The sequence below is a fragment of the Pristiophorus japonicus genome, chromosome 7 (genome assembly GCF_044704955.1).
Source record: "Pristiophorus japonicus isolate sPriJap1 chromosome 7, sPriJap1.hap1, whole genome shotgun sequence".
In the NCBI taxonomy this organism is placed as follows: domain Eukaryota; kingdom Metazoa; phylum Chordata; class Chondrichthyes; family Pristiophoridae; genus Pristiophorus; species Pristiophorus japonicus.
This window is the reverse complement of record NC_091983.1, coordinates 30,978,812-31,004,347: the sequence shown is the minus strand read 5'-3', so window position 1 is coordinate 31,004,347 and position 25,536 is coordinate 30,978,812. Positions and strand designations below refer to the sequence as shown.

General features: G+C 44.5%; 1 protein-coding gene across 1 annotated transcript in view; it reads left to right on the top strand.

Moving 5' to 3' along the window:
- The first annotated feature begins 2,732 nt into the window (after positions 1 to 2,732).
- fam83b (family with sequence similarity 83 member B) overlaps positions 2,733 to 25,536 on the top strand; it is a 58,789-nt gene continuing 35,985 nt past the window's right edge. The window contains exons 1-3 of the mRNA XM_070884342.1: positions 2,733 to 2,841; positions 3,789 to 4,279; positions 12,095 to 12,259. Of these exons, the coding sequence (XP_070740443.1) occupies positions 3,836 to 4,279; positions 12,095 to 12,259 (609 nt within the window). The 5' untranslated portion in view covers positions 2,733 to 2,841; positions 3,789 to 3,835. The remainder of the gene's footprint in view (positions 2,842 to 3,788; positions 4,280 to 12,094; positions 12,260 to 25,536) is intronic.

Sequence of the window (25,536 nt, the reverse complement as noted above, 5' to 3'; positions counted from 1 at the left end):
TTGTGTTTCATGAACAAGGGCCCCCAGGCCCCTCTGAATTGCAGCACTTTGCAATTTTTCTCCATTTAAATTATAATTTGCTTTTCCATTTTTTCTGCCAAAGTGGATAACCTCACATTTTCCCACATTATACTCCATCTGCCAAATGTTTTCCCACTCAGTTAGCCTGTCTATATCCCTTTGCAGATATGTTGTGTCCTCCTCACAATTTGCTTTCCCACCAATCTTTGTATCATCAGCAAACTTGGCTACATGACACTCAGTCCCTTCATCCAAGTCATTAAGATAGATTGTAAATAGTTGAGGCCCCAGCACCCATCCCTGTGGCAATCTATCCTTGGCCCCTGCCTATTTCTCATCTACATGTTGCCCCTTGACGACATCATCCGAAAACACAGCTCACAATGGCACAACGGTTAGCCTGACATCAGTAGTAGGGAAAATGTTGGAATCAATTATTAAAGATGAAATAGCAGCGCATTTGGAAAGCAGTGATAGGATCGGTCCAAGTCAGCATGAATTTATGAAAGGGAAATCATGCTTGACAAATCTTCTGGAATTTTTTGAGGATGTAACTAGTAGAGTGGACAAGGGAGAACCAGTGGATGTGGTGTATTTGGACTTTCAAAGGCGTTTGGCAAGGTCCCACACAAGAGATTGGTGTGCAAAATTAAAGCACGTGGTATTGGGGGTAATGTACTGACGTGGATAGAGAACTGGTTGGCAGACAGGAAGCAGAGAGTCGGGATAAACGGGTCCTTGTCAGAACGGCAGGCAGTGACTAGTGGGGTGCCGCAGGGTTCAGTGCTGGGACCCCAGCTATTTACAATATACATTAATGATTTAGATGAAGGAATTGAATATAATATCTCCAAGTTTGCAGATAACACTAAGCTGGGTAGCGGTGTGAGCTGTGAGGAGGATGCTAAGAGGCTGCAGGGTGATTTGGACAGGTTAGGTGAGTGGACAAATGCATGACAGATGCAGTATAATGTGGATAAATGTGAGGTTATCCACTTTGGTTGCAAAAACACGAAGGAAGAATATTATCTGAATGGCGGCAGATTAGGAAAAGGGGAGATGCAACGAGACCTGGGTGTCATGGTACATCAGTCATTGAAAGTTGGCATGCAGGTACAGCAGGCGGTGAAGAAGGCAAATGGTATGTTGGCCTTCATAGCTAGGGGATTTGAGTATAGGATCAAGGAGGTCTTACTGCAGTTGTACAGGGCCTTAGTGAGGCCTCACCTGGAATATTGTGTTCAGTTTTGGTCTCCTAATCTGAGGAAGGATGTTCCTGCTATTGAGGGAGTGCAGCGAAGGTTCACCAGATTGATTCCCGGATGGCAGGACCGACATATGAGGAACGACTGGGCCTGTATTCACTGGAGTTTAGAAGGATGAGAGGAGATCTCATAGAAAAATATAAAATACTGACGGGACTGGACAGGTTAGATGCAGGAAGAATGTTCCCAATGTTGGGGAAGTTCAGAACCAGGGGACACAGTCTAAGGATAAGGGGTGAGTCATTTAGGATCGAGATGAGAAGAAACTTCTTTACTCAGAGAGTTGTTAAACTGTGGAATTCCCTGCCGCAGAGAGTTGTTGATGCCAGTTCATTGGATATATTCAAGAGGGAGTTAGATATGGCCCTTACGGCTAAAGGGATCACGAAGTATGGAGAGAAAGCAGGAAAGGGGTACTGAGGTGAATGATCAGCCATGATCTTATTGAATGGTGGTGCAGGCTCAAAGGGCCGAATGGCCTACTACTGCACCTATTTTCTATGTTTCTATGTTTCTATGAAATGCTTGAGTTTGTGCTTAACAACCGTACCTGATTTACGAATTAAAACTCCTAAATCACTATTGTTGAGACGAGATACAGGCTGGTTTGTTGGTGTCAAGAAAAAATCTTGCATGTGGCCTGGAGATATAACTCCTTATGAGCCGAATTTAGTGTGACAGAAATATTGCAAGTTGTAAATTCCAGCTCGGGCAACTCAGGCAAAGTCCAATTCTCTGGCAGATAAAGACGGGTTAGAGTGTCTGTGGCTGTGCCAGCAGAACTCAAAACAGAGACACATTAAAAAAAGGCAATTCATTCTGCCAGTGGAGGAAAAGCAATAGCTTCAGTGGCCAAATTTTGGCAGAGCAATGTTTTTGATACGAGAGCAGAGGACATAATATGTTGCAAAACACACCTCTACCAGTGCTTGTGGGACTGGGGGACGGTGACTATATAACACCTGCTGAACAGAAACTGGACTGTGTCCAGTAAATTGCTCCTGTGTATTGCAGCACTCTCATACACAGGAGGCAGGTATCAGGTTTCAGGAGCTCCGATTATACGATCGCACCAATGATTCACTGAATTGTGTGGGAAGTAAAACTGGGCAAATATTACTTGATATAATTCGACATAAAGCTCTATCTCATGAACTGTATGGCTTCAAGTATCGATTCCCATTCTCACCTGAGCATTTCCAAAAATACCTTCATGGCCCTTGGCTTCAATGAAAAGGAAGGGTGGATCACAGAATGGAACAGGTTTTGCATAATCTTTGGCCCAGCGTCAGGTACTGGTTGACACACACACACACACACACACACACACACAGCCACATTGACATACGGTTGCATGTTGGAACTGGTTTCCACGCCCTGTACTACAGTGCCGTTCCCTGTTCAGGTAGTTGCTAAATCTTTCAGTTTGCAGCCCGCCACTGAGAACACTGACACAGCAAAGGTTGGGCTGGTTGTTTCAACATCCTGAAGAGAGAATGAGGTAAACTATAACCAAACCATCATTAGAGCTGTGCTCCCAAACCTCCTGCACAAAGTAAGTAGATATTTCAACTAACTTGTTCTTTTAAACCTTTCACCTGTTAGTTCTGATCACATCGCTACTCTCGGGCTGTCACTTGCCGGCGACTTATTTTTGAATATTGCTGTGATTAAATGACAGCTAACTTTGCTTTGATCAATTTCAAATCGAATTTCATTTGCAAAATGGCACAAGGCTCTGAAATGCTATTTTAACATGTACTTATAGGTACATCGGTGCAAGCAGATAGCCAGGTTAATGCAGGCAAGACATCAGTCTGATCAAACTCAACTCCAGTTTCTGTGCGGCTGGAAGCATGGGTGTAGAACAAGACATTTTTTGTGTCGCTGTACATCTGCTCTGCTTAAGCAGTATCGCATTATTACAGATAATTGTTCAAAATAGGTCGCTTGGATAAGGATTGTTTTAGCATAACGAGAGCTATTTGTATCATGTAACCAGCTTATAATGAAGTCACTGGAGCCACAGACAATATTACCTTATATGTAATTTTTGCTAAGTCAGAATTACTTCTCTTTTTTGTTGTCTGACAGCACTTTGCTGTTCCCTCGCCCACCTACCCACTGTTGCTGTGTCCATCTGTATCCCAATGATCTGTATGAAGATATTTTTTAGCGGGTACACTCCTTGACTGATGTAAATTAAACACACACTCCTCTGTCTGAAACTCCGAGCATGTTTCAAACAGGTACTGAAACTTCAGACGTGATTTAATAAGTAGTCCCTGAATCTTTGAAAGCAGCCAAGTTTGTTGCACTGGGTGTGAAAGGATTGTGTCAGTTGGTCCTTAATAGCTTTCAGTTCACCATGATCATTTATTTCTGGTAAAACAAGAGGAAAAAAGTTCATTCTTATAAAGAATTTTATAGAGGTTTTCATTATATTCTGTTGTGTATTCTCTGCTGTTCAGAATCATAATACTGTTTTTTCTTCCCCCGTAGGTACAGAAATTCAACCTGGATAGCATTTAGTATTAACTTCTGCCAATATGAACTTATCTTCCCATATCTCTTCATTGGGTGATGAATACAGATCTGAGGATTATGTTGAGCCTCACTATAAGGAATGGTACCGTTTAGCTATTGATACATTAGCAGACGAAGGTGAACTTGCCTATAAAGAATTTCTAGCAAAGGAAGGACTGAATGAGTTCCTGGCTGAGGAAGAGGTTTATTTCATCAAGGACAACATTAGAAAAATCTCTCCATCAATCACAGCCTGTCCTCTGGAGAACGAGAATGACGGCTCCTCTTCTGGCACGTACTGGCCTGTTGAGTCTGACACAGATGCTCCAGATTTAGACTTGGGATGGCCTTATGTTGTAAAAGGTTTAGAGACACAAAGCAAAATAGATCTATGTTTTCATCCGCCTCGAGATAACTCACCTACAATCAAGGAGATAATAAGGAAACTAATCAAGAATGGACGGCAGGTACTAAAATAATTTAATAGTAATGTAAATGTTACATTGAAATTAAGGGTATATGGTCCTTTGGAAGCGAGAATGGCACGAATATGGTGGCCCAAATGGCCTGCTTCAAGTGCCGTAAATTTCTATGATTCTATGAACTGACTACTGTGACCAGTTTACTGCTAAGTTAGGAATGGGCTTTGGCAGAAACCATGCCAACCTCAGCAGAAAGGAGGTCACAGCAGAAACATTTTCAAAATCAGGAAGAGTTTTGATAGAGTGAATAAGGAGAAACTGTTTCTACTGGCAGGAGGGCCCATAACCGGAGGACACAGATATAAGATAATTGGCTAAAGGAGATTTTTTTTTAGTTAATGTGTTGTTATGACTTGAGGTCATCCAAAACTTGGCTGCCCGTGTCCTAACTTGCACTGTCCCGCTCACCCATCACCCCTGTCCTCGCTGACCTACATTGACTCCTTGTTAAGCAACGCGTTGATTTCAAAATTCTCATCCTCGTTTTCAAATTCCCCCATGGCTTCGCCTCTCCCTATCTCTGTCATCTCCTTCAGCCCCACAACCCCCCGCGATAGCTGCTCTCCTCAAATTCTGCCCTCTTGAGCATTCCTGATTATAATCGCTCAACCATTGGTGGCCATAAGCTCTGGAATTCCCTCCCTAAACCTCTCCGCCTCTCTACCTCCCTTTCCTCCTTCAAGATGCTCCTTGAACCCTATCTCTTTGACCAAGCTTTTGGTCACCTGCGCTAATTTCTACTTATGCAGCTCAGTGTCAAAATTTTATCTCATAATACTCCTGTGAAGTGCCTTGAGATGTTTCACTATGTTAAAGGCGCTATATAAATACAAGTTGTTGTTGTTGTTTGGAAATGAAGAAAGCTGAGGCCTGAACTTTCCTTGTGGAGAAACACTCCTGCTCCTCCAGGCCCCACTGAGGAAGGTTTTTTTTTAACTTGCCTTCGTGGGATCTGCTAGCTTCCCGACACGTTCTCCTGGCATCGGCATCCCACTCAGAACTAGGTTAAAATTCCACTAGGGTCCAATGGACGCCATGAGACCTCCTGATTTGCATTTATCAATGAGGCTCCTGTTGGGAGTCCTGCAGGCACCTCATCTGCCACCAAACAATGGGGTAGATCTTGATGTTGTGTGATAGTGTAGAACAGGTGACAGCTCATTATACCTCTCTCTAGATTCTAATCTTCATTGACTTCAATGGAACAAAATGTAGTCGCTTCATTTTAAGTGTTCCCCCGCTCCTTTCCTGCCCATTGGAGAGAGTTAAAATTGCGCTGTTAGTGACGAGACACAGCTGTAGGGATTGTTGGTTTTGATTTTATTTTAAATACATGTATCCTATTTATACCTTAAATATTCTTCTCCTAATCGAGAGCTGGGAGTGGGTGCTTAACATAGAAAATCTTCTTCTTCGTCTTAAGCAGTCCCTCAGAGTCGAGTATGATTTGCTTCCACACTAGTATGAGTTCTCAGGTGATGAGTCCTACAGTCTCTGTCACAGGTCGGGCAGAAGTTGGTTGAAGGGGCGGGTGCTTGGGTTGTCGTGAGCTTCTTCTGTTGTTTGTGCTTGGCTTCCACTTGCTCCCGGCAAAGAGACTCGAGGTGTTCGGTGCCTTCCTGGATGCTTCTCCTCCACTTTGAGCGGTCTTGGACCAGGGATTCCCAGGTGTCAGTGGGAACATTGCACTATTTCAGGAAGCTTTGAGGGTGTCCTCGAAGTATTTCCTCTGCCCATCTGGGGCTTTCTTGCCGTGTCGGAGCTCCGAGTAGAGCGCTTGCTTTGGGAGTCTCGTACCGGGCATGCGGACAATGTGGCCCATCCATCGGAGCTGATCGAGCGTGGTCAATGCTTCGATGCTGGGAATGTTGACCTGAACGAGAACACTTATGTTGGTTAGCACAACCTCTTTTGCTGATAATTGTCATGTCTTGTGAGGATCAGAGAGGGGTCTGCACAGGAAGAAACAGGGGATATCAAGGTGTGCGAATAGACAATGTGACAGCAGCGTGCAAGAAAAGGGTTACTTCCCATTTCTTTCCTCAGCCACCTTGTACCTTGGTAGGATTCATAGCCACGCCAACCCTATACCCAACCACCCAAAAAACAACCTGCCTCTAGCGGCAGGTCCTTCACCACACCCGATAAACCCCTCCACAACCTGTTGACATCAATCCTTCCCCTGCCGAGCACCCCCTCCACCAACAGTAGCAGCCTGTGACACCTTGCCATCTTCCTTTCACACAACAGTTCATCACCCATCACCTGAGTACTCCAAACAAACAGAAAGGAACAAAGACAAATAAGCAGCAAAGGAAGAAAAAGACAGAGGGAGACACACACGCAACAGAGGCAGGCAAAGAAGCAGCAACACAGACAATTAAGGGATAGACAACAACAACAGCTTGCATTTATATAGCACCTATAGCGTGGTAAAACTTAGATGATATCCATGACTTCCCATGAGCAATGACAATGGGAGCTCCACTAATGATTTTGTTTAGAAATTAGCCACTCTAAGTGGCTGGAGGCCTGTGTCAGTCAAGACAGAGTCCAGATTGTAGCCATTTTTGTTGAGGCAGAAGGCAGTGTATTTGGGGGCTGATAGAAATAAGGCTGGCAGTGTTTCAGCTGGTGAGAGCACTCAGTAAAGTCGCCAGCACAGATCCCCCTCCCCTCTTACTTCCATGAACCTCGACAGTCGCTGCTCACAGGGAGGACAGTAGATCGATATCCTGCGGTTTCCTGTTACTGGCAGGTGGAAAAGTATTTTATTAATGGTGAATAAGAATAAAAAGCGATGTTGTCCCATAATGCAGTGGAGGTCAGATGCAATCTGTTTTTTTTAAAAAGGCATTATTGACTGCTGGTCCTTTTCATGATTATTACTTATTTCCTTGTGTACTCTTATCAAGATTTAAGTTAAAATTCGCCCATACCTGTCACAAACACCATGGAATCGATTTCCAGCGGTGCAGTATCGGCACCACCTGATCTCTTTGATGGTATGACCCACTGTCTCTCTTTCCCCCGGACGTCCATATAAGCCAGTATATAAATATTACCTTAATGTCAACCTCAGTGGTTGACATTTTCACCTATTTGCCTGTTTAAAAAATGGTGTGCTGATCAGGGTGAAAAAGAGCCTAGATTTAAAAAAATAATTGCGCCCTTTGTGTTGGCGAACAAATTGTTCTCACACTCCAACTGCGAATGCAGGTAATTCATTGTAATCGAAGCCAGATTCAATCTTATGCAACAGTGCCTGATCTGTACCACAATACTAGGCCGCATTTCCTTCTCTCCTGCCTCGATCCACACCATCCTGAATAACACACCAGGTATGAGTGCAACTGAATACCACCACCCGTGCCTTCTTTTAAAAGAAGTCTGCATTCTTTGTGGGCTAAATGTTAATTATAATGGAGAGTACAGGGCCATTAAAAGGCAGTTCCATTCAATGATGTAAAATTAAGCCTAGAAATTGGCCTTCTTAGCGCCTCCTGTTATTGCCTCCGGGGGGCGATAACAGGGCGCTAACGACTTACCGGCCAGGCGCGACGAGATGAACAACTCCTGTTAATTTTGGTGGGAGGTTTGAGGCAGTGGTAAGATGTTGTGCCCCGATCTCCTTCGCCCGGAGATTATGACGTCATTGCGCTGCGCATCGCCCCAGTAGCGCCTCGGACCATTGTGCAGTGCGACACCTCTCCCGCCCCGCCTGCGTCCTTTAGCACTCCAGGAAGGAAGTGGAGTGCTTGTTTTAGCGGTCCACTTCTGTCATGGAGCGCAACCACCAAGTGTTTTAAAAGCTGAAAATCTTTAGTGCCTGGCGCTAGTTTTTTCAACTTTCAAAAGTTAACACCCCAAAAATGGGCGCTCCTGAATTTCTCCCCCTTCGAGTCTTTTGTTGATTCCCTCAATGACTTGGCTGCTAAATGTCGATATACATCTCTTTCCAAAAGACCAGCAGGTTGTAGGTCCAAAGCCCAGTTTGCTGATTTTGCATGGGTGGTGGTCTGCGTATTGCAAATAGACTTAATGACCGTGAACTAAGGAGGGTGGATCCAATCAACCATAATTCCCATTCTGCTTGTTAACCAAAGACTCCTGCTGGAAAGCAAGGATAGAATCGGATTAGGCTGTGATTTCCCCCTCCCTCCCCATCACAGTAAACTGGCTGTCAGTACCTACACATGAATTCACACATTGGATTTTGAGCAAGGTGCCAAACATAGAAACATAGAAAATAGGTGCAGGAGTAGCCATTCGGCCCTTCGAGCCTGCACAGCATTCAATAATAGCATGGCTGATCATTCCCTCAGTACCCCTTTCCTGCTTACTCTCCATACCCCTTGATCCCTTTAGCCACAAGGGCCATATCTAACTCCCTCTTGAATATCTCCAATGAACTGGCATCAACAACTCTCTGCAGTAGGGAATTCCACAGGTTAACAACTCTCTGAGTGAAGAAGTTTCTCCTCATCTCAGTCCTAAATGTCTTACCCCTTATCCTTAGACTATGTCCACTGGTTCTGGACTTCCCCAACATCGGGAACATTCTTCCCGCATCTAACCTGTCCAGTCCCGTCAGAATCTTATATTTTTCTATGAGATCCCCTCTCATCCTTCTAAACTCCAGTGTATAAAGGCCCAGTTGATCCAGTCTCTCCTCATATGTCAGTCCAGCCATCCCGGGAATCAATCTAGTGAACCTTCGCTGCACTCCCTCAATAGCAAGAACGTCCTTCCTCAGATTAGGAGACTAAAACTGAACACAATATTCCAGGTGAGGCCTCACCAAGGCTCTGTACAACTGCAGTAAGACCTCCCTGCTCCTATACTCAAATCCCCTAGCTATGAAGGCCAACATACTATTTGCCTTCTTCACTGCCTGCTGTACCTGCATGCCAACTTTCAATGACTGATGAACCATGAAACCCAGGTCTCGCTGCACCTCCCCTATTCCTAATCTGCCGCCATTCAGATAATATTCTGCCCTTGTGTTTTTGCCTCCAAAGTAACCCTGTCCTCACCCTTGATGTCCAATCGTCCAGCAGGGATCACTGGGTCATATCATCATAATCATAGGCAATCTGTCGGAATCGAGGAAGACTTGCTTCCACTCTTAAGATGAGTCCTTAGGTGGCTGAACAGTCCAATACGTGAGCCACAGTCCCTGTTACAGGTGGGACAGATAGTCGTTGAGGGTAAGGGAGGGTGGGACAGATTTCCTACCAAGCTGGGTCATAATCAGGAGTAGGAATCCTGGCCCATTCTTCTAATGCAGGAGCATTGAGGCTATTGCTCCCTAGGCTGAGACCAACTAATGCAGCAAAGACCAGGGATTGAGCTTGTGACCTGTATGGCTCAACAAGTCACTGGTTAAACTCACTGAACCATCCTTGGAAATAATTTTTTTTTAAGTAATTAAAAAATTGGAATTCTGAACCACCATATTAATTTTACAATTGGAATTTGAATACTGTTGGTTTGTTATCTGGAATTGCTTCTGAAGGTGGGAAGAGGAATGGCCGCACAATTTTTGCTTAATTGGTTCCCAGGATGTAGACAAAGCTGGCATCAAATGGCCTGGCATCAAGTTGAAGAGGACCCCCAAGGTCCAGAAACTTAACTGGACCAGCCACATAAATACTGTAGCAACAAGAGCAGGTCAGAGGCTGGGTATTCTGTGGTGAGTGTCTCAACTCCTGACTCCCCAAAGCCTTTCCACCACCTACAAGGCACAAGTCAGGAGTGTGATGGAATACTCTCCACTTGCCTGGATGAGTGCAGCTCCAACAACATTCAAGAAGCTCGACACCATCCAGGACAAAGCAACCCATTTGATTGGCACCCCACCCACCACCTTAAACATTCACTCCCTCCACCACCGGTGCACTGTGGCTGCAGTGTGCACCATCTACAAGATGCACTGCAGCAATTCACCAAGGCTTCTTCAGTAGCACCTCCCAAACCCATGACTTCTACCACCTAGAATGACAATAGCAGCAGGTGCATGGGAAAGCCATCACCTCCCAGTTTCCCTCCAAGTTACACACCATCCTGACTTGGAAATATATTGCCATTCCTTCATCGTTACTGGGTCAAAATGCTGGAACTCCCTCCCTAACAGCACTGTGGGAGTACCTTCACCACACGGACTGCAGAGGTTCAAGAAGGCAGCTCACCACCACCTTCTCAAGGGCAATTAGGGATGGACAATAAATGTTGGCCTTGCCAACAATGCCCACATCCCATGAACAATTTTTTTTTAAAGCTTGCAATGTCATTTTATTGGTCCTTGAGGCCTTCTCCAGCAGCAAACAGAAGACCCCGTGGAAGGCCGCCAAACAAACAGCTGCAGGTGTCTCAGGTCTACAGCTGCATCTGTGTTCCTACCATCAATTCCCAGAGCCAGGCCCTGCCTTGGGATGGACCTGCGTCATGGGTGTGACCGTTGCCATACTAGTGGCTCAAAGCGCCAAATTTGGGCACACTACAGCTTGGACAGGCAGAGCGCCCTTCTGCTGCAATCCACCTGTGCCTGGGCAAGGGAAAAAATACTGGCGGCGGGGGGGGGCGGGGGGGAGCGGGTGAAGACTCTAAAGGGTTAGTTTTCAAAAAGGAAGTCTATACAAATGTGGGGGAAAGACAGGAATTCGACCTTGCATAAAATATCTCCAGGTAAAGAATTAGCACTGGCACAGGCTCAATGGACTGAATGGCCTCCTTTCCAGCTGTAATTTGTAATATTCTATGAATAGGCAGGTGTCATTAATTGTTTTTTTTATAGTTCAGGCCTGTTTGCTGTTGGAGTACAGGTGACTTTTATTTTAATAGTAAAATTGAAACACCTATTTGACTGCATATCAGGGCATCTAAATGTCCCACGGAGAGGTGGGATGTTTAATTAACATATTTAAATCAGACGCCACAGCGCAATTTGGGATCCCAATTTAAAATTTGATCCTGCTATACAGTTTTCCTGGGGGTCGGGAAACTCGGCAGTGAAAGGGAGCGGGGAGCTGGTGGCCCCACAAGGTAAGTGCCACTTTCAGCACTCCTTGTGGGTCAAGAGGAACAGGAGTGCTCCCCCCAGGCTGTGCATGGATGTCTTTGGCCTCCCCCTGCACTGATTTCCAGCCTCCCCAGTCCAACCTCAATTGCCGACCTATCACCAGCCCCGATTGCCGACCTATCACCAGCCCCGATTGCCGATCTATCACCAGCCCCGATTGCCGACCTATCACCAGCCCCGATTGCCAATCTATCACCAGCCCCGATTGCCGACCTATCACCAGCCCTGATTGCCGACCTATCACCAGCCCCGATTGCCAACCTATCACCAGCCCTGATTGCCGACCTATCACCAGCTCCGATTGCCAACCTATCACCAGCCCCAATTGCTGACCTCCCCCACCTGATCTCACACCTCTCCCCACTACCAGGCTGTCTAATTGGCTGGATGCCGGCCGGGAAACGGACCTCCAAAATGTTAATAAGGTCCTGCTAAGACAAACAGGACCCCCGAGCCTCCATCCTCCAAGTGTCATTGTAAATATCAGGGCCGATGTTTCCGCATAATGGCTCCGTCTGAGTTATATGTACAAATTCGTGAACATACTGCAAACAGCTTCCCTGTATATTTACATTTCCCTGTATCGCGTGTAATAACATCTTAGTTAAATGTAATCATTCTTGTATTCTAAAAGAGCATATTGCTGGAAGAATTATATACTGATTGGCAGTTCCAGTGCCAAAGACTAACTAGTTTCCTTTATTTTAAATTTCAAACAGGTCATTGCTATTGTTATGGACATGTTCACTGATGTGGACATCTTCAGCGATGTGCTCGAGGCTGCAGCGAGAGGGGTTCCAGTCTACATAGTTCTCGATGACTCCAACTTTCATCACTTTACCAATATGTGTGAGAAACAAGGCATTCACCTTCAGAGGCTCATGGTAAGGGTTTCTTGCTTTGAAGCACCTTGGTCTTTACTCACCTGAAGTGAGTATATCCTGGGTTAGAAATCTGTTGGCGCCTGGTTTTGGTTGCAGAGGTGGTGATGCAGCTGCAAAGCATGCCCAATGCAGGAGGCACAAGGCCAGCCAGAAATTGGGTCTCGGGCTTCAGCTGAATAATCTGGGCGAGCTGCTGGCACCTATCGCCTCTCCACAGGCTGTTTGCCTGACTCTTGAGAATTGAATTTGGGCCACCTACCTCACTTGGATTGGTCCCGGGGGCATAGAACAGCGGGAGGAGGCGATCGTTTGGTGGCAGCGGCCCTCTGGAGGGCTGCGCATTTGAACCAGCGACAATGAAGGAATAGCGATATATGGTGTATGACTTGGAGGTGGCAGTGTTCCCATGTACCTGCTGTCTTTGTCCTTCTAGGTCACGGGTTTGGGAGATGCTGTACATATCACACATTGCAGCCCCGATGCTCCGGTGGCAGAGGGGGTGGACATTTAGAGCAGTGAGTGAGGTACTGATCAAGTGGACTGCTTTGTCCACTTGTTGTCCAGCTTCTTGAGTGTTGTTGCACCTGCACCCATCCAGTCAAGTGGAGAGTATTTCATCACACTCTTGATTTGTGCTCTTGATGTGTCCATGTTTGGACCAAAGCTGTAATGAAGTCTTGAGCCGAGTGGTTCTGGCAGGTTATTTGTGAGTAAGTGCTGCTTTATAGCACTGTCTAAGACACCTTCTATCACTTTACTGATGATTGGGAATGGGCAGACAGGGCGGTAATTGGCTGGATTGGATTTGTCCTGCTTTTTGTGGTCAGAACATAACTGGGCAATTTTCCACATTGTCAGATAGATACCGGTTTTGTAGTTGTACTGGAACAGCTTGGCTAGGGGCATGGCTAATCTGGAGCACAGGTCTTCAGCATCCCACCAGGATGTTGTCAGGGCCCAAAGACTTTGCTGTGTCCAGTGCTCTTAGCTGATTCTTGATGTCATGTGGAATTAATCGAAATGGCTGAAGATTGGCTTCTGTGATGGTGGGGACCTCAGGAAGAAGCTGAGAAGGATCATTCACTCGGCACTTCTGTCTGAAGGTGGTTACAAATGCTTCACGGGCTGTGCTCAACATGGCTCGTCCATCATTGAGGATGGGGAGGTTTACGTTGCCTCCTCCTCCCATTAGTTTTTTAATTGTCCACCCCATTCACGACTGGATGCGGCAGGACTGGAGAGCTTTGACCTGATCCGATGGTTGTGGGATTGCTTAGTTCTATCTATAGCATGCTTATTTTGCTGTATAACATGCATGCAGCTCTGTGTTATAGATTCACCTCATTTTCAGGCATGCCTGATGCAGCTCAAACATGTTATGGAGGTATGAGTAAAGGAAATATATTGGCTAATACTGACACAAAAAAAACAGACTAGAATCCAAATTTTCCTTTGAGTTTCAGTGATATGAAAGCTGTTTAGTTCAGTTTAATTTTTTTTTTGAATTTGTTCCGGGATGTGGGCATCGCTGGTAAAGCCAGCATTTATTGCCCATCCCTAATTGCCCTTGAGAAGGTGGTGGTGAGCTGCTTTCTTGAACCGCTGCAGTCCGTGAAGTGAAGGTTCACCCACAGTGTTGTTATGAAGGGAGTTCCAGGATTTTGACCCAGCGACGATGAAGGAACGACGATATATTTCCAAGTCAGGAAGGTGTGTGAATTGAAGGGGAACTTGCAGGTGATGGTGTTCCCTTGCGCCTGCTGCCCTTGTCCTTCCAGGTGGTAGAGGTCGTGGTTTTGGGAAGTGCTGTTAAATAAGAAAATGTGTTCATTCTATCAGAGTGGAAAGACGTCCTCAAATAATTTTAACATGGACAAGTCAGCAAATTCTAATCTACAGGCTAATAATACGTATACATCATATTTGCAGTGCAGCAAACAAAGCTGCTAATCAAACCGCTCTGCGCAGTGTAATTCTGAATAGAATGCTTAGCATGACTCTAACTTTGGGTGAAACAAGCACTCAGTATTTATTATCATCAGATCAATATTCCTGGAATTAAACCACTTTCAATTATGGTATCTTTGCTGCCATATATCAAACCTAAAGCTGTGTGGTTTGGTGTCATATACCTGGGACTTTGAGCATTTATTCACTGTGTTGTGCTCACCAGTCGTCACTTTACCAAAGATTATGACAATGCACAACTAGACTTTCTGTTGATGATAAAGAGCAATCTCAGCAATATATTTTATTTCATACATTAGCATAATCAATGGTAAAGTGACGACTGGTGAGCACAACACAGTGAATAAATGTTCAATTATATGGCACCAAACCACACAGCTTTAGCTTTGATATATGACAACAAAGATACCGTGGTTTAATTCCAAGAATAATGATCTGATCAGGATAATAAACACTGAGTGCTTGTTTCACCCAGAGTTAGAGTCAGCATGCGTTTTAACTCTCTGTTTCATTGCATGGATGGCAGAGGTTTTAGGCAGCATTTCAAAGATCTGATTGTAAGAAATGCATTGCTGGCTCACTCATTCCTTGACAGCCCCTGCCCCCATTCACAATAACAATATAGTGTACAGTTGTAAATCTATTGTTATATTAATCATGGGTAGTCCAGAACCTGGAGCATGGTTTCCAGTGTTTACTGTCGTCCTGCTCCAACATAACGTTACAATCTTACAATGTAATCTCCAACACAGGTCTGCCCTATGCTGTAATAGAACAAACTTAATGGGTCTAATATTCCGGTCGGAGGCTTCCGATCCGTAATTTTTTAACGAAAATTCCTGGTGGTCCCGGAGACGCCTTCGATTCTGGTCGGAGGCCTTCATTTCATGCACAGAGCATGGGGAGAGGACTTCCCCGTATGCACAAAAAAGCTGGAGTTACATAGGCCTGGACCACCAATCACTCGGCAGTATTCTCATTGATAATAATGGGAACTCTGTTTCTCCGAGTTCCCATTGTTATCAATGAGAATAAACCCCTAAGACAAGAAACACAACATAATAAATAAACACCTCACATATTTAAAATTAATTGAAATTAAAGTTAATTAAATGTTTTGGAAAAAAAAATTATTGTTGGGAATTTTTTTTCAGTGTTTTAATCGGGTTTAATATAAACTTACCTTAATGGACAGGGTTTTTACTATAAAAATGTGTTTTTAAATTAAATTGCTTTATGTTTTAAAACACTAAGACTGGTATACTTTTGCCAAGCAGAAATGTTTGAAGGAGATTCGCGGGGCATGAGTTGGGCAAATAGCCCAATCTCTCCCACGTGGATGTCCTTCTCCCGGGGATGCGGAGGATCCATCAAGAGAAATCTTGACAGATCGGAAAAGCTGGTTTTCGGCGCATGCGTATTGCGTCCCAAACAGCAGCTTTTGCAAGGCCTCGCTGGCTCCATGCGCACTTTGTACAGACCCAGTGAGGCCGGAACTTTTGTCCCTTAAAAGCAATATGTCCCATGACTAATGTGAAGTAAAAATGCTAGACACGCATCACTAATGCTGAAAGAAATGGTCGAGTTTATTTCCAACACCAGATTTCTGATTGGTCACCTTGGAGGACAAGGCACACCCAGCAGTTTCTGCTTACATAATCAATTACTTTGCAACTTCAAACCATTCTTACTGCCAGGCACCAGACGGAACAGAGTTCACGTAGAATAGATAAGACTCATCCTTGCGGGTTAAGACCTTCTCCCATCTCCCCAAACAAATGCCTGTCATCCCAACAAGTTCCTAACCTTCCTTTCACCCCCGAGTTTCTGACCATTTCCCCCTGCCCAAGTTCCTGACCTCCCCCGCCAAGTTCTTGACCTTTTCCTGCTGCCCACGTTCCTAACCACCCCCAAATTTTCTGCCCTTCTACACCTCCACCCCGCTGCCGAAGTTCATGACATTCTTCCTTCCCCTCCTCTGGGTCCCTGACATTATGCCACCACCCCCACCTCCCCCCCACCCCGCCCGCCATAGAGGGGACATTGTGTGTGGGAAACGGATTGTTAACAGGTTTATTGGTATGGTGAATAGTGACAGTGTCGGAATTTCCAGATTTCGTCCAGTGCAATGATGTCAATTGCTGTACACACATCGAGCTTTCTGAGAAATCAACCAGATCTAGGGGAGGAGAGGATGAACGCGATGCGGGTATAAAGGGGGTGGGGTTGGCAGAACATGATCTGTCTTACGTTCTGCTTTACCTTCTCGCTCTCAACCCTCCCTTTAGACCTGGATCACGTTCTTCTCCCATCCCATCTCCCACCTTCGTGCTCTTAACCCCACGAGTTCCTGATTTTCTCGCCCCCAAGTTCCTGATCTCCTTTCTCTTTTCGACCCCCTCTCTCCCCCCTCCGATTCTCTCTCTTCCCCCGCACAGGCCACCGACGGATCCAGTGACTTTCTCCTTACGGAGCCGAGGAAAGTGTGGCCCAGGGTGCAGGCCACAACTGTTCGGTATTGCGCATGCGCAGAAGGTGATCGGGTGCACATGTGTGGCTCCTCCACACAGCAAACATGTGCAGAAGGCCGTAAACTCGTTTGCACAGATAATCACTCCAGAAAGAAATAGGGCACATACAGGCCTAGAAATTCGATGCTGCTATGCCCATTTTTTGAGTGTTAACCAGATACCTCATTCTCCAATATGGCGGGCAGGAAGCGCGGGTGTGTTTCCAGCTGGAAGTGTGCTGCCTGCCATATTGGATTGCAAGCACGGTAGCTCTATTTGAAAAATGAAAGTCATTCAAATTAGGGTCTACGCTTCTTGTAGGACGCTTTTAGGAGTTTGGTCTGCCCTAGCGCCTGACTTGCCACATCAACACGTGGCACCCACCGGCAGGAAGGACCCCTCACCAGCGCTATTTAAAGGCAGCAGGTAGAATCTACAGGTTAGTTGCTGGTTTGTCACTTCAGGCCATTGGTTAACTTCAGGTTGTATTTTAATGTGATTTTGGACTCTTGATAAGTCATTTTGACCGCTGTAAAGATTTTGCTGATATTGCACTGTTGTTGTTGTTAGATAGTTTGACTGCAGTCATGGGTGGACGGGTAGGGCTGCCTTTGGGGTTGGAGGATGAGGGGAAGACAGCAGAGAGCTGGAGCAGCTGCCACAAGAGGGAGGAGGAGTGAGGGCACTGCGCAGGAGGGCGCACCCACAGTGGATATTCAGGGAGCACTTCTCCTGAATAAACCTCACTGGAGAGCAATGTATGAGGCACCTTTGCTCCACAAAGGAGGTTGTCACCGAGTTATGTCATCTGCTGTAGCCACAACACGAGCCTCGAACCCTGACATGAACAGCACTGCCTGTGGCCGACAAGGTCACCCTGGCCCTTAACCTTTATGCCACGGGCTCCTTTCAGGCTGCAGCAGGTGATGTCGGTGACATATGTCAGCTCACAATACACAGATATATCAGGGAGGTCACCGAGGCTCTCTACACCAGGAGAAACACTTACATCGCATTCCCTGTGGGTAGAGCGAAGCAGGCCGAGAGCGCACTAGGCTTCACTCACATGGCAGACTTCCCCAGGGTACAAGGTGCCATAGACTGTATACACATTGCCTTGCGTGCTCCCCATCCCCAGCCAGTCATCTTTTATCCATCGAAAGGGATTCCACTGCCTCGATGTCCAGCTGGTTTGTGGCCACAGGCAGCGCATCATCGTCTGCGGCAGCTGTCATGACTCTTTCATTCCATGCCGGTCCTCTGTGCCGCCTTTATTCCAACCAGACCGTAAAGTTCCAGGCTGGCTATTGGGTGACAAGGGCTACCCCCTCCACACATTGGCTCATGACTCCTGTCGGTGACTTGGACAGAGATGGCTTACAATGAGAGCCATGCCTCGACAAGAATAGTCATTGACCAAACAATCGGTGAGCTCAAGCATCGCTTCTGCTGCCTGCACTGTTCCAGAGCAGCTTTGCAGTACAGCCCTGAGCAGGTATCCAGACCTGTGGTTGTCTGCTGCATGCGCCGTAACTTTGCAATAATGAGGGAGCAGCCCTTCCCACCTTCTGGGTAAGGGAAAGTGCAGCAGGAGCAAGAGAAGAGCAAGGAGCAGGAAGAGGAGGAGAGGCAGCGACCACCAATGCCCCTAGTTGCAAGAGGATAGCTCATTGAAGAACGCTTCACCTAAACAAACATGCCCCTCCCCAATGCACCAACAGTCCCACAATCCTTATCACCGACCTTACTATCACCATCCAGTTGCCTTTCTTCAATTCAGCCTAATGGGTCTTCCCTCACTTCATACCAAAAGCAAATCCTGGGAAAAAACATATTTGGCAAATAACTCAATTCCATCACTATCTAATGTAATAATTATGAATCACCCTTGTGCAAGCCCTTAGTGACGGTCTTTTGTGGTGGTTTAGATATCTTAGTGCTCCTTCGTAGTGTTTTCCCCATGACTACAGTTTGGGAGTCGGACCGTTGCTGAGTTTCCATTGAGGACACTTCAGATGTCTGTGGTGGGTGACCTCGAGCAGCTCTGGGTCTTGAGGGCCCGGCTGCAGACAGCAGACTCTCGGTGTGAGCTGTGCAGTCTGGGCCGGCTGGCTGTGTGGCACTAACAAGGATGCTGGTGGAATGGGTGGTGGGGTAGCAGGCATACTATCGTTGTGAGAGAGGACAGCAGGTGGCTCTCTCATGGAGCCAGGACCAATCTCCTTGGACTGCGTTTCAGCACTCTCATGGCGCTACGTGAGCACAGAGTGCAGAACTGATGTGAAGCTGTAGGGACCTCTGCCAGTACTCGCCCCCAGAGCCAAGGTGGCAGCTGTCTGAGCTTCAACAGTAGCTGTGCAGGTTCCATTATAGACAACACCAGTGTTGAATGAATGCAGCTGATCTTTTGGTCCATGTTGGATAGAACGATCTCCATACTGTGTAAAAGCCTTGACACAGGTTGAAGCCGGATGCCTCCACGCTCTGTGACATAATGTGCAAGCTCGCTGGCAGGCTGATCAGCACACCAGCATTTCCTGGTGCATTATCCATCAACCTTCACCTGTAGACTGGATCATTGGAGTCAACACCCGAGTCCTAGCAGCAGAACTAGTATGTGATTCACTGGAGTTCAGAAGAATGAGAGGGGATCTCATAGAAACGTTTAAAATTCTGACGGGTTTAGACAGGTTAGATGCAGGAAGAATGTTCCCAATGTTGGGGAAGTCCAGAACCAGGGGTCACAGTCTAAGGATAAGGGGTAAGCCATTTAGGACCGAGATGAGGAGAAACTTCTTCACCCAGAGAGTGGTGAACCTGTGGAATTCTCTACCACAGAAAGTTGTTGAGGCCAATTCACTAAATATATTCAAAAAGGAGTTAGATGTAGTCCTTACTACTAGGGGGATCATGGCGAGAAAGCAGGAATGGGGTACTGAAGTTGCATGTTCAGCCATGAACTCATTGAATGGCGGTGCAGGCTCGAAGGGCCGAATGGCCTACTCCTGCATCTATTTTCTATGTTTCTATGTGATATCACCCTCTGGTGAGCTGACACCCATCCTCCTGCCCAAGCGCCTGTGCCCAGTGGTTCACCACCTGAAGACATCTCCTCTAGCCTTGTCTCTAAAGTATGCATGGTGCCAGTCGCTGAGCTGGTGCCTGCGAGGGCGGGATTGAGTGATGCTGCATCTTCAGCAAGGCTGGCTTTCTCTTCTTCCACTGGCATCTTCGACATATGCAATAACAAAGAGAGGAACAAGGGTTACCTTTTAGTGTGTAGGGAGAGCAGAGAGAGAAATGGCTGGTGAAAGCAGCTGCAGTTTATCATTCAGAGTGCAAAGGGAGAGATAGAAGTAAGAGAATAAGATGTAATGAAAACATATGCAATGTCTCATCCCCTTTTGCCACTCGCCATTGCCATGACTCTGTAGGATCTGTAAAATTGGACAGAAGAGACTTGTCCATGACCACAACAAACCACACTGGGTACAAGTATATTGTTTATAAGCAAAACAGATTTTATTAAGCAGTTGACTTCCAGTACAAAAAAATAATACTTAACAAGGCGATAGTCGACAGTCTGTTCCTTGAAATTGCAACGGAAGCTCTCTGAGTGACTGTGGTGTGGTCTCTTGCCGTGTTCTGTTGGCTGTAAATCTCTTCCATTCTTCCTCTGGGTTCGCGTTGCCTTCAGGGTTCAATAGCTGCTTCTCTTATACCTGTTTTCTCTTTCAAGTGCTGTGATAGCTTACAGCTGTGTGGGCCCCACATGTCATTACAATATTCTCGTTATTAATTCAAACATCCTTTGACCTTCAATAGCCCAGTCTACCGTTATCTTGCTATCCTCTCTTTTTGCAGAAGGAGCCATTTTTCTCCGAGAACTTCTATATAAACAATCTCGTATTATTTAGCTTTAGCAATAAGAAATGCGCTGTAGACCTTTGGCTTATTTTGTGGCTAATTAACGTTCTGTCCTTGACCATCCTGGGTTCTAACATAACAAAGCTACTTCAGCAGTTACAATGGTTAACATAATATTGGCTCAATTTACCATCATGCTTTGTCTCTCAGCTTTTACCGTGGTTAGCTAAGCTTAGACGCATTTTAGTTAATTTTATTATATAATCATTAAACACAAGCATTATTAAAACACTATCACAGCATGCAGGTAAGTTTTATCTTACAATATCCCCAGCTTGAGGCGGAGGAATTCTTTCCGACTCCTCACTTTATCATGATATTGGCTAGCCCTCTTAATCTGGATCAGCAATGTCATTCTCAGATCAATTCACTACCTCCGATATCCATACGCTTCATGATGCTACATAGTCAAAATGTAAAACTTATCTCCTTAATTAATACAAAGTCATGACTTATTTATGACTTGACTAATGTAAAATCTATTCAGAGTCAAGACATATTTACGACTTGATAATGTAAAACTTGTCTTAATTAGGATAGAGTCAAGACTTATTTACGACTTGACTTTACACTTTCAGAGTTTGAACTTGAGACAAAACAATGCAGACAAAGAAAACTGGAATTGTAATGAAAGCTGAAGTTTAACATTTAATCAACAAGTCATAGACTTAAAAGATTCTCCAGATCTCTTTTACTCATATCCATCCATTGTGGATAATTCTTACTAAATGTATTTCTCCCTAGCCTTCAATTGTTTTTTTTTTCTGAAACATACTTTCAATCTCTCAGAGGGTTGTAAATCTGTGGAATTCAGTGCCTCAGAGAGCTGTGGAAGCTGTGTCATTTAATAAATTTAAGACAGAGATAGACAGTTTCTTAACTGATAAGGGAAAATTTATGGGGAGCAGACAGGGAAGTGGACCTGAGTCCATGATCGGATCAGCCATGTTCATATTAAATGGCGAAGCAGGCTCGAGGGGCCGTATGGCCTACTCCTGCTCCTATTTCTTATGTTCTTATGTTCTAATTCTTCTAACAGGTACCAGTGTGTTTAACTCACTTCTGATTGTGTCATTAATTAGATAGTTTCTCGATGGAGTATGTGCCAATGCATTAAAATACTCCCACTTCCTGAGCCACATTAACCAATTCATGTCTTGCTGTTGTCAAGTAAATGAGCATGTCTGAGACCTGTTCTTTAGTGCAAATTCATCGTGCTTTTCTTCCACATGCTAATTGTTTCATATACTACAAATCATATCTGCACACTCACACCGGTATCTCGATGTATTCCAATACAAACCATCTTGGGCTTTCAAGTGATCTTATCAAAGATTGCCTGGAAATCTTTGCTCATCTTCCACTGCATGTTCCCAATGGCTTGGCTAGTGGTCAGGCTGTCAATGCAGTTTCCAATAGAAAGCTATCGGTTTACTATTGTAACTACGCTTTCCTGACTTTCACTAGAATGTTAGAAAAATTCCCATTTGGTGGTGTACTTTTCCTGTTTCTATCTTGCATCTTAAGTGGGGCTTCCCATTAATTATGATTCATATCTCATGAGCTCTGGAGTAACCTTACTGTCCAATACAATGTTAAAGATAGAAAACATAGATCAAACATTCCCACTTGGTCCAAGTTACTAAAATTTTTTTTAAATTCTTTATAACCAGCTATATCATCATTTCAAACTTGTAACAAATCCAAACAGCAGTATTGTTGCACTGATAGGTTTTGTCAATGTTCAATTTTATTTACCCACAATCTTTTCTCTTTATACACAGCAATTATCCCCTCAAGCTTCAGTTAGATTTTCCTTTGTCGAGTGTATGAATTGTAGCTCTATTTAAGAGCCCAAGGAGTTAATTTGTCAAATCAAAATAATGCCCAATATCTTTAAAATTTTGTTCAGCAATTGAAAAGTGGTTCCTTGCTGAATTAAGAAAACACCTGTCAGTGGAAAGGGTTAACTTCATTCTCGGTTTATAAGAAGGCGGAGCAAATCATTGTCTGACACCATTATGTCACTTCATATCATGACATTTTTTAAAAAACTATCCCGATAGAAACCTTTTTATTTCCCAGTCTTTTTACCTTCAAAACTTCCTCTCTCGATTTTACACATCAATTTCAATTTCAATTTCTAAACCAAGTGAAAGTTTACAAAGGGGCGAAATTGCTCCTTTCCTTAAGGCCTCTTAATACCGAAGATCGGCAGCAACGTTGCGGAGTGCAATGGCCGGCGACTTTTTGTGTAATGACTGCCATGATCAAAATTCCGCTCCTGTGGTATCCCGGCGTTGACCCGCGCCCCCGCCTACCGCTCCGCTGCTGCCGATCTGTGCTAAGTGTGTCATCACAGTGCGCACCGCCAATGTTGTCCCCCGAGGGAAAAATTCCACCGTGAAAATCTTTGGCCCGTTCGGTGCCAAAATCTGCTTTTTCCCAACAGTGTAGTGAGGTTGTGGCCTTCTGCAAAGGTGCTACAGCTCCCATTAAAGGGGAGGACACACTGCCACTGCCTTCATGTTTTCTTTGTCGGCTGACAATTACGCTCCAGGTTTCGACTGGGCCGCCAATAGGCAGCCCAGCAACCACTCGTGGGTACCAAGCTGCTGACCCAGCTGAAACCCTCCCTGATGGCCCAGTGGAACAAACTTTAGAAATTGCGTAGGTTCTTCCCTTTAAATGACATCATCAGCGGCGGCCACTCCATACCACCCCAACTTCCGCCCCTCTAGTGTACTCACAGACACACTTCCACCCCCATTATAAGCGACTTCCATTCCGCCTGAAAAAAAAAAGCCAAAGAGTGGAGTTTTGCTCAAGCGGCACCCTCAACCACCAGAGTGGTAAAGACAGTAGAAACGGGGTGCGTGCATCCAGTTTCGAGTGGAGGGAAATTTCGGTCCCGAAGTGTCTTAACATTAGAGACCCAAGTGCTCACAATTCAAGTGCTCGCAATTCATTTACAAGGCTACTTCCATATCTTTTGTCGACTCCCCCAAAAGGCATTTCTGTCTATCTTCAGAGAAAATGGCATTTTAGATTGTTTCCAAACGTTTTAATATTTCTTTTAACAAGATTTCCAAACTCAACATTTTCCAATACAACCAAAATGTTTAACAAGGAGAATCACCTCAAATATCTCAAAACTCCAATTCAAATACTGCCAATCTTTTTTTTAAATCTCTTTTACTAAACTAGAAACTTTCATGTAATTTAAAATAAAATTTTCCAAACAACCAAATGCCATCTTTTATTTTTCTGAGCAGAAATCATTATCTACATAGGGTGTCTTCATTTTTTTTTTCAATGTGAAGGTCTCATGTCCAGAACTAGGGACATTCACACTTTGAAATAACCGGAATTTCACCATGGCCACAATTAAAGTTGGGTTTTCATAGGTTAATTAACCTCAATAATTCCAATCAAATTCAGACCAATATCCTATTAACTGAACAAAATACAGAGCAAATAAAATAAAACAAAATAACACAATAAGTTACGTCACTTTTCATATTGTTCATGCTTCAGATGCTTTCCAAATGACTGAATAACTGGAGAAAAATTAGTTTTCGCATTTACCAAACATCATGCACATTGTACATAAAAGGAAAAATGGGTGGAGCATCTCTTAGCTTGTAGCTTCGAGAAATTCATGCAGGCTTTAAAAAAAAATGCATTACACTGAAAGGGACAGGACATTTCCCTTCTCCTTTCTTTATCTCATTCAGAGACTAAATTTAGTACCTTTCAATGCAATGTAATCAATGATTAAATTTTTTAACAAGTAAGTGGGCGTCTCAGGCTTGCAATAAACAAATTGAAAAGACAGCACTTTGTTATGATTTGAATTGATTTAACACGAGACCACACATTTTTAATTTAAAGTATATGACAGAACCAATTTTTTTACAGTAATCCAATTAAAACGTTCAAATTCTTTTTTTTTTAGCAACTATAAGTTCAAGGCTGCAGTTTAACTTTTGTTAAACAAACTGTCATTTGTGCATTTCATAGCTCCATAAATCATAATCAAAATAAATCTGCACCTGCATTTTTAACTTAAAATGTAATTAAATTCTAGGTACACAAGGTACATTTTAACACTCAATTTATCCACACTTTCGTAAAAGAGCAAAAAGGTTAACCAGCTAGGAAAAGTGGGTGGAGCTTAAACAAACATAACACTTTCTTTAAAAGACAGACATTCACAAACCTTTCACTCGACAAAGCTAATCTTTCTTTTTCTCGGCACAAAATCTGAAGCTTCTGTGTCGATTTTATTTTCTCTTTTTTTAATTGGTTTTCTCAGCAATGTATTTTCTAATTTCCTGTTTTTTTCTTCCTTTGCTGTTTTCTCAGAACTTCCCACTCTATCTCCTACTATCACTCCTGCAATTTATGCTTATCCTGTTTCTCAAGTCTCCACGCTTCACGCAGGTTGTTGAAATCAGTTTCTAACTGGCTTCGTTAAGTTTAGACATTTTATTCACTTGGGATACCATCTCATCCAACAGCTTGCAATTTCCACCAGATTCATTACATTCAGGGCCGTGATTTAACTGAAGGTCACTCATGGTTACTGCTGCTACGACTGCATGTTGTTTACCCAGCTATTTCTCTAACTGGTGAATAATAGCAGCTTCTCTTAAAGCTCCTTGTGAATCATCTAGTTGTCTAGTGAGGCGGTTATTGGCCCTGAAATTCCAGCCTCCCCAGGTCCGTACAGAGTGTGTACGGATCCGGGAAGGCATCAGAAAAGCCGATTTTCGGCACGCAATGCGCATGCCTTGAAAACCGGCTTTTCCAATCTGTCAAGTTTCTGGCTTGACAAATCGCACGCATCTCAGGAGCAAGGACATTTCC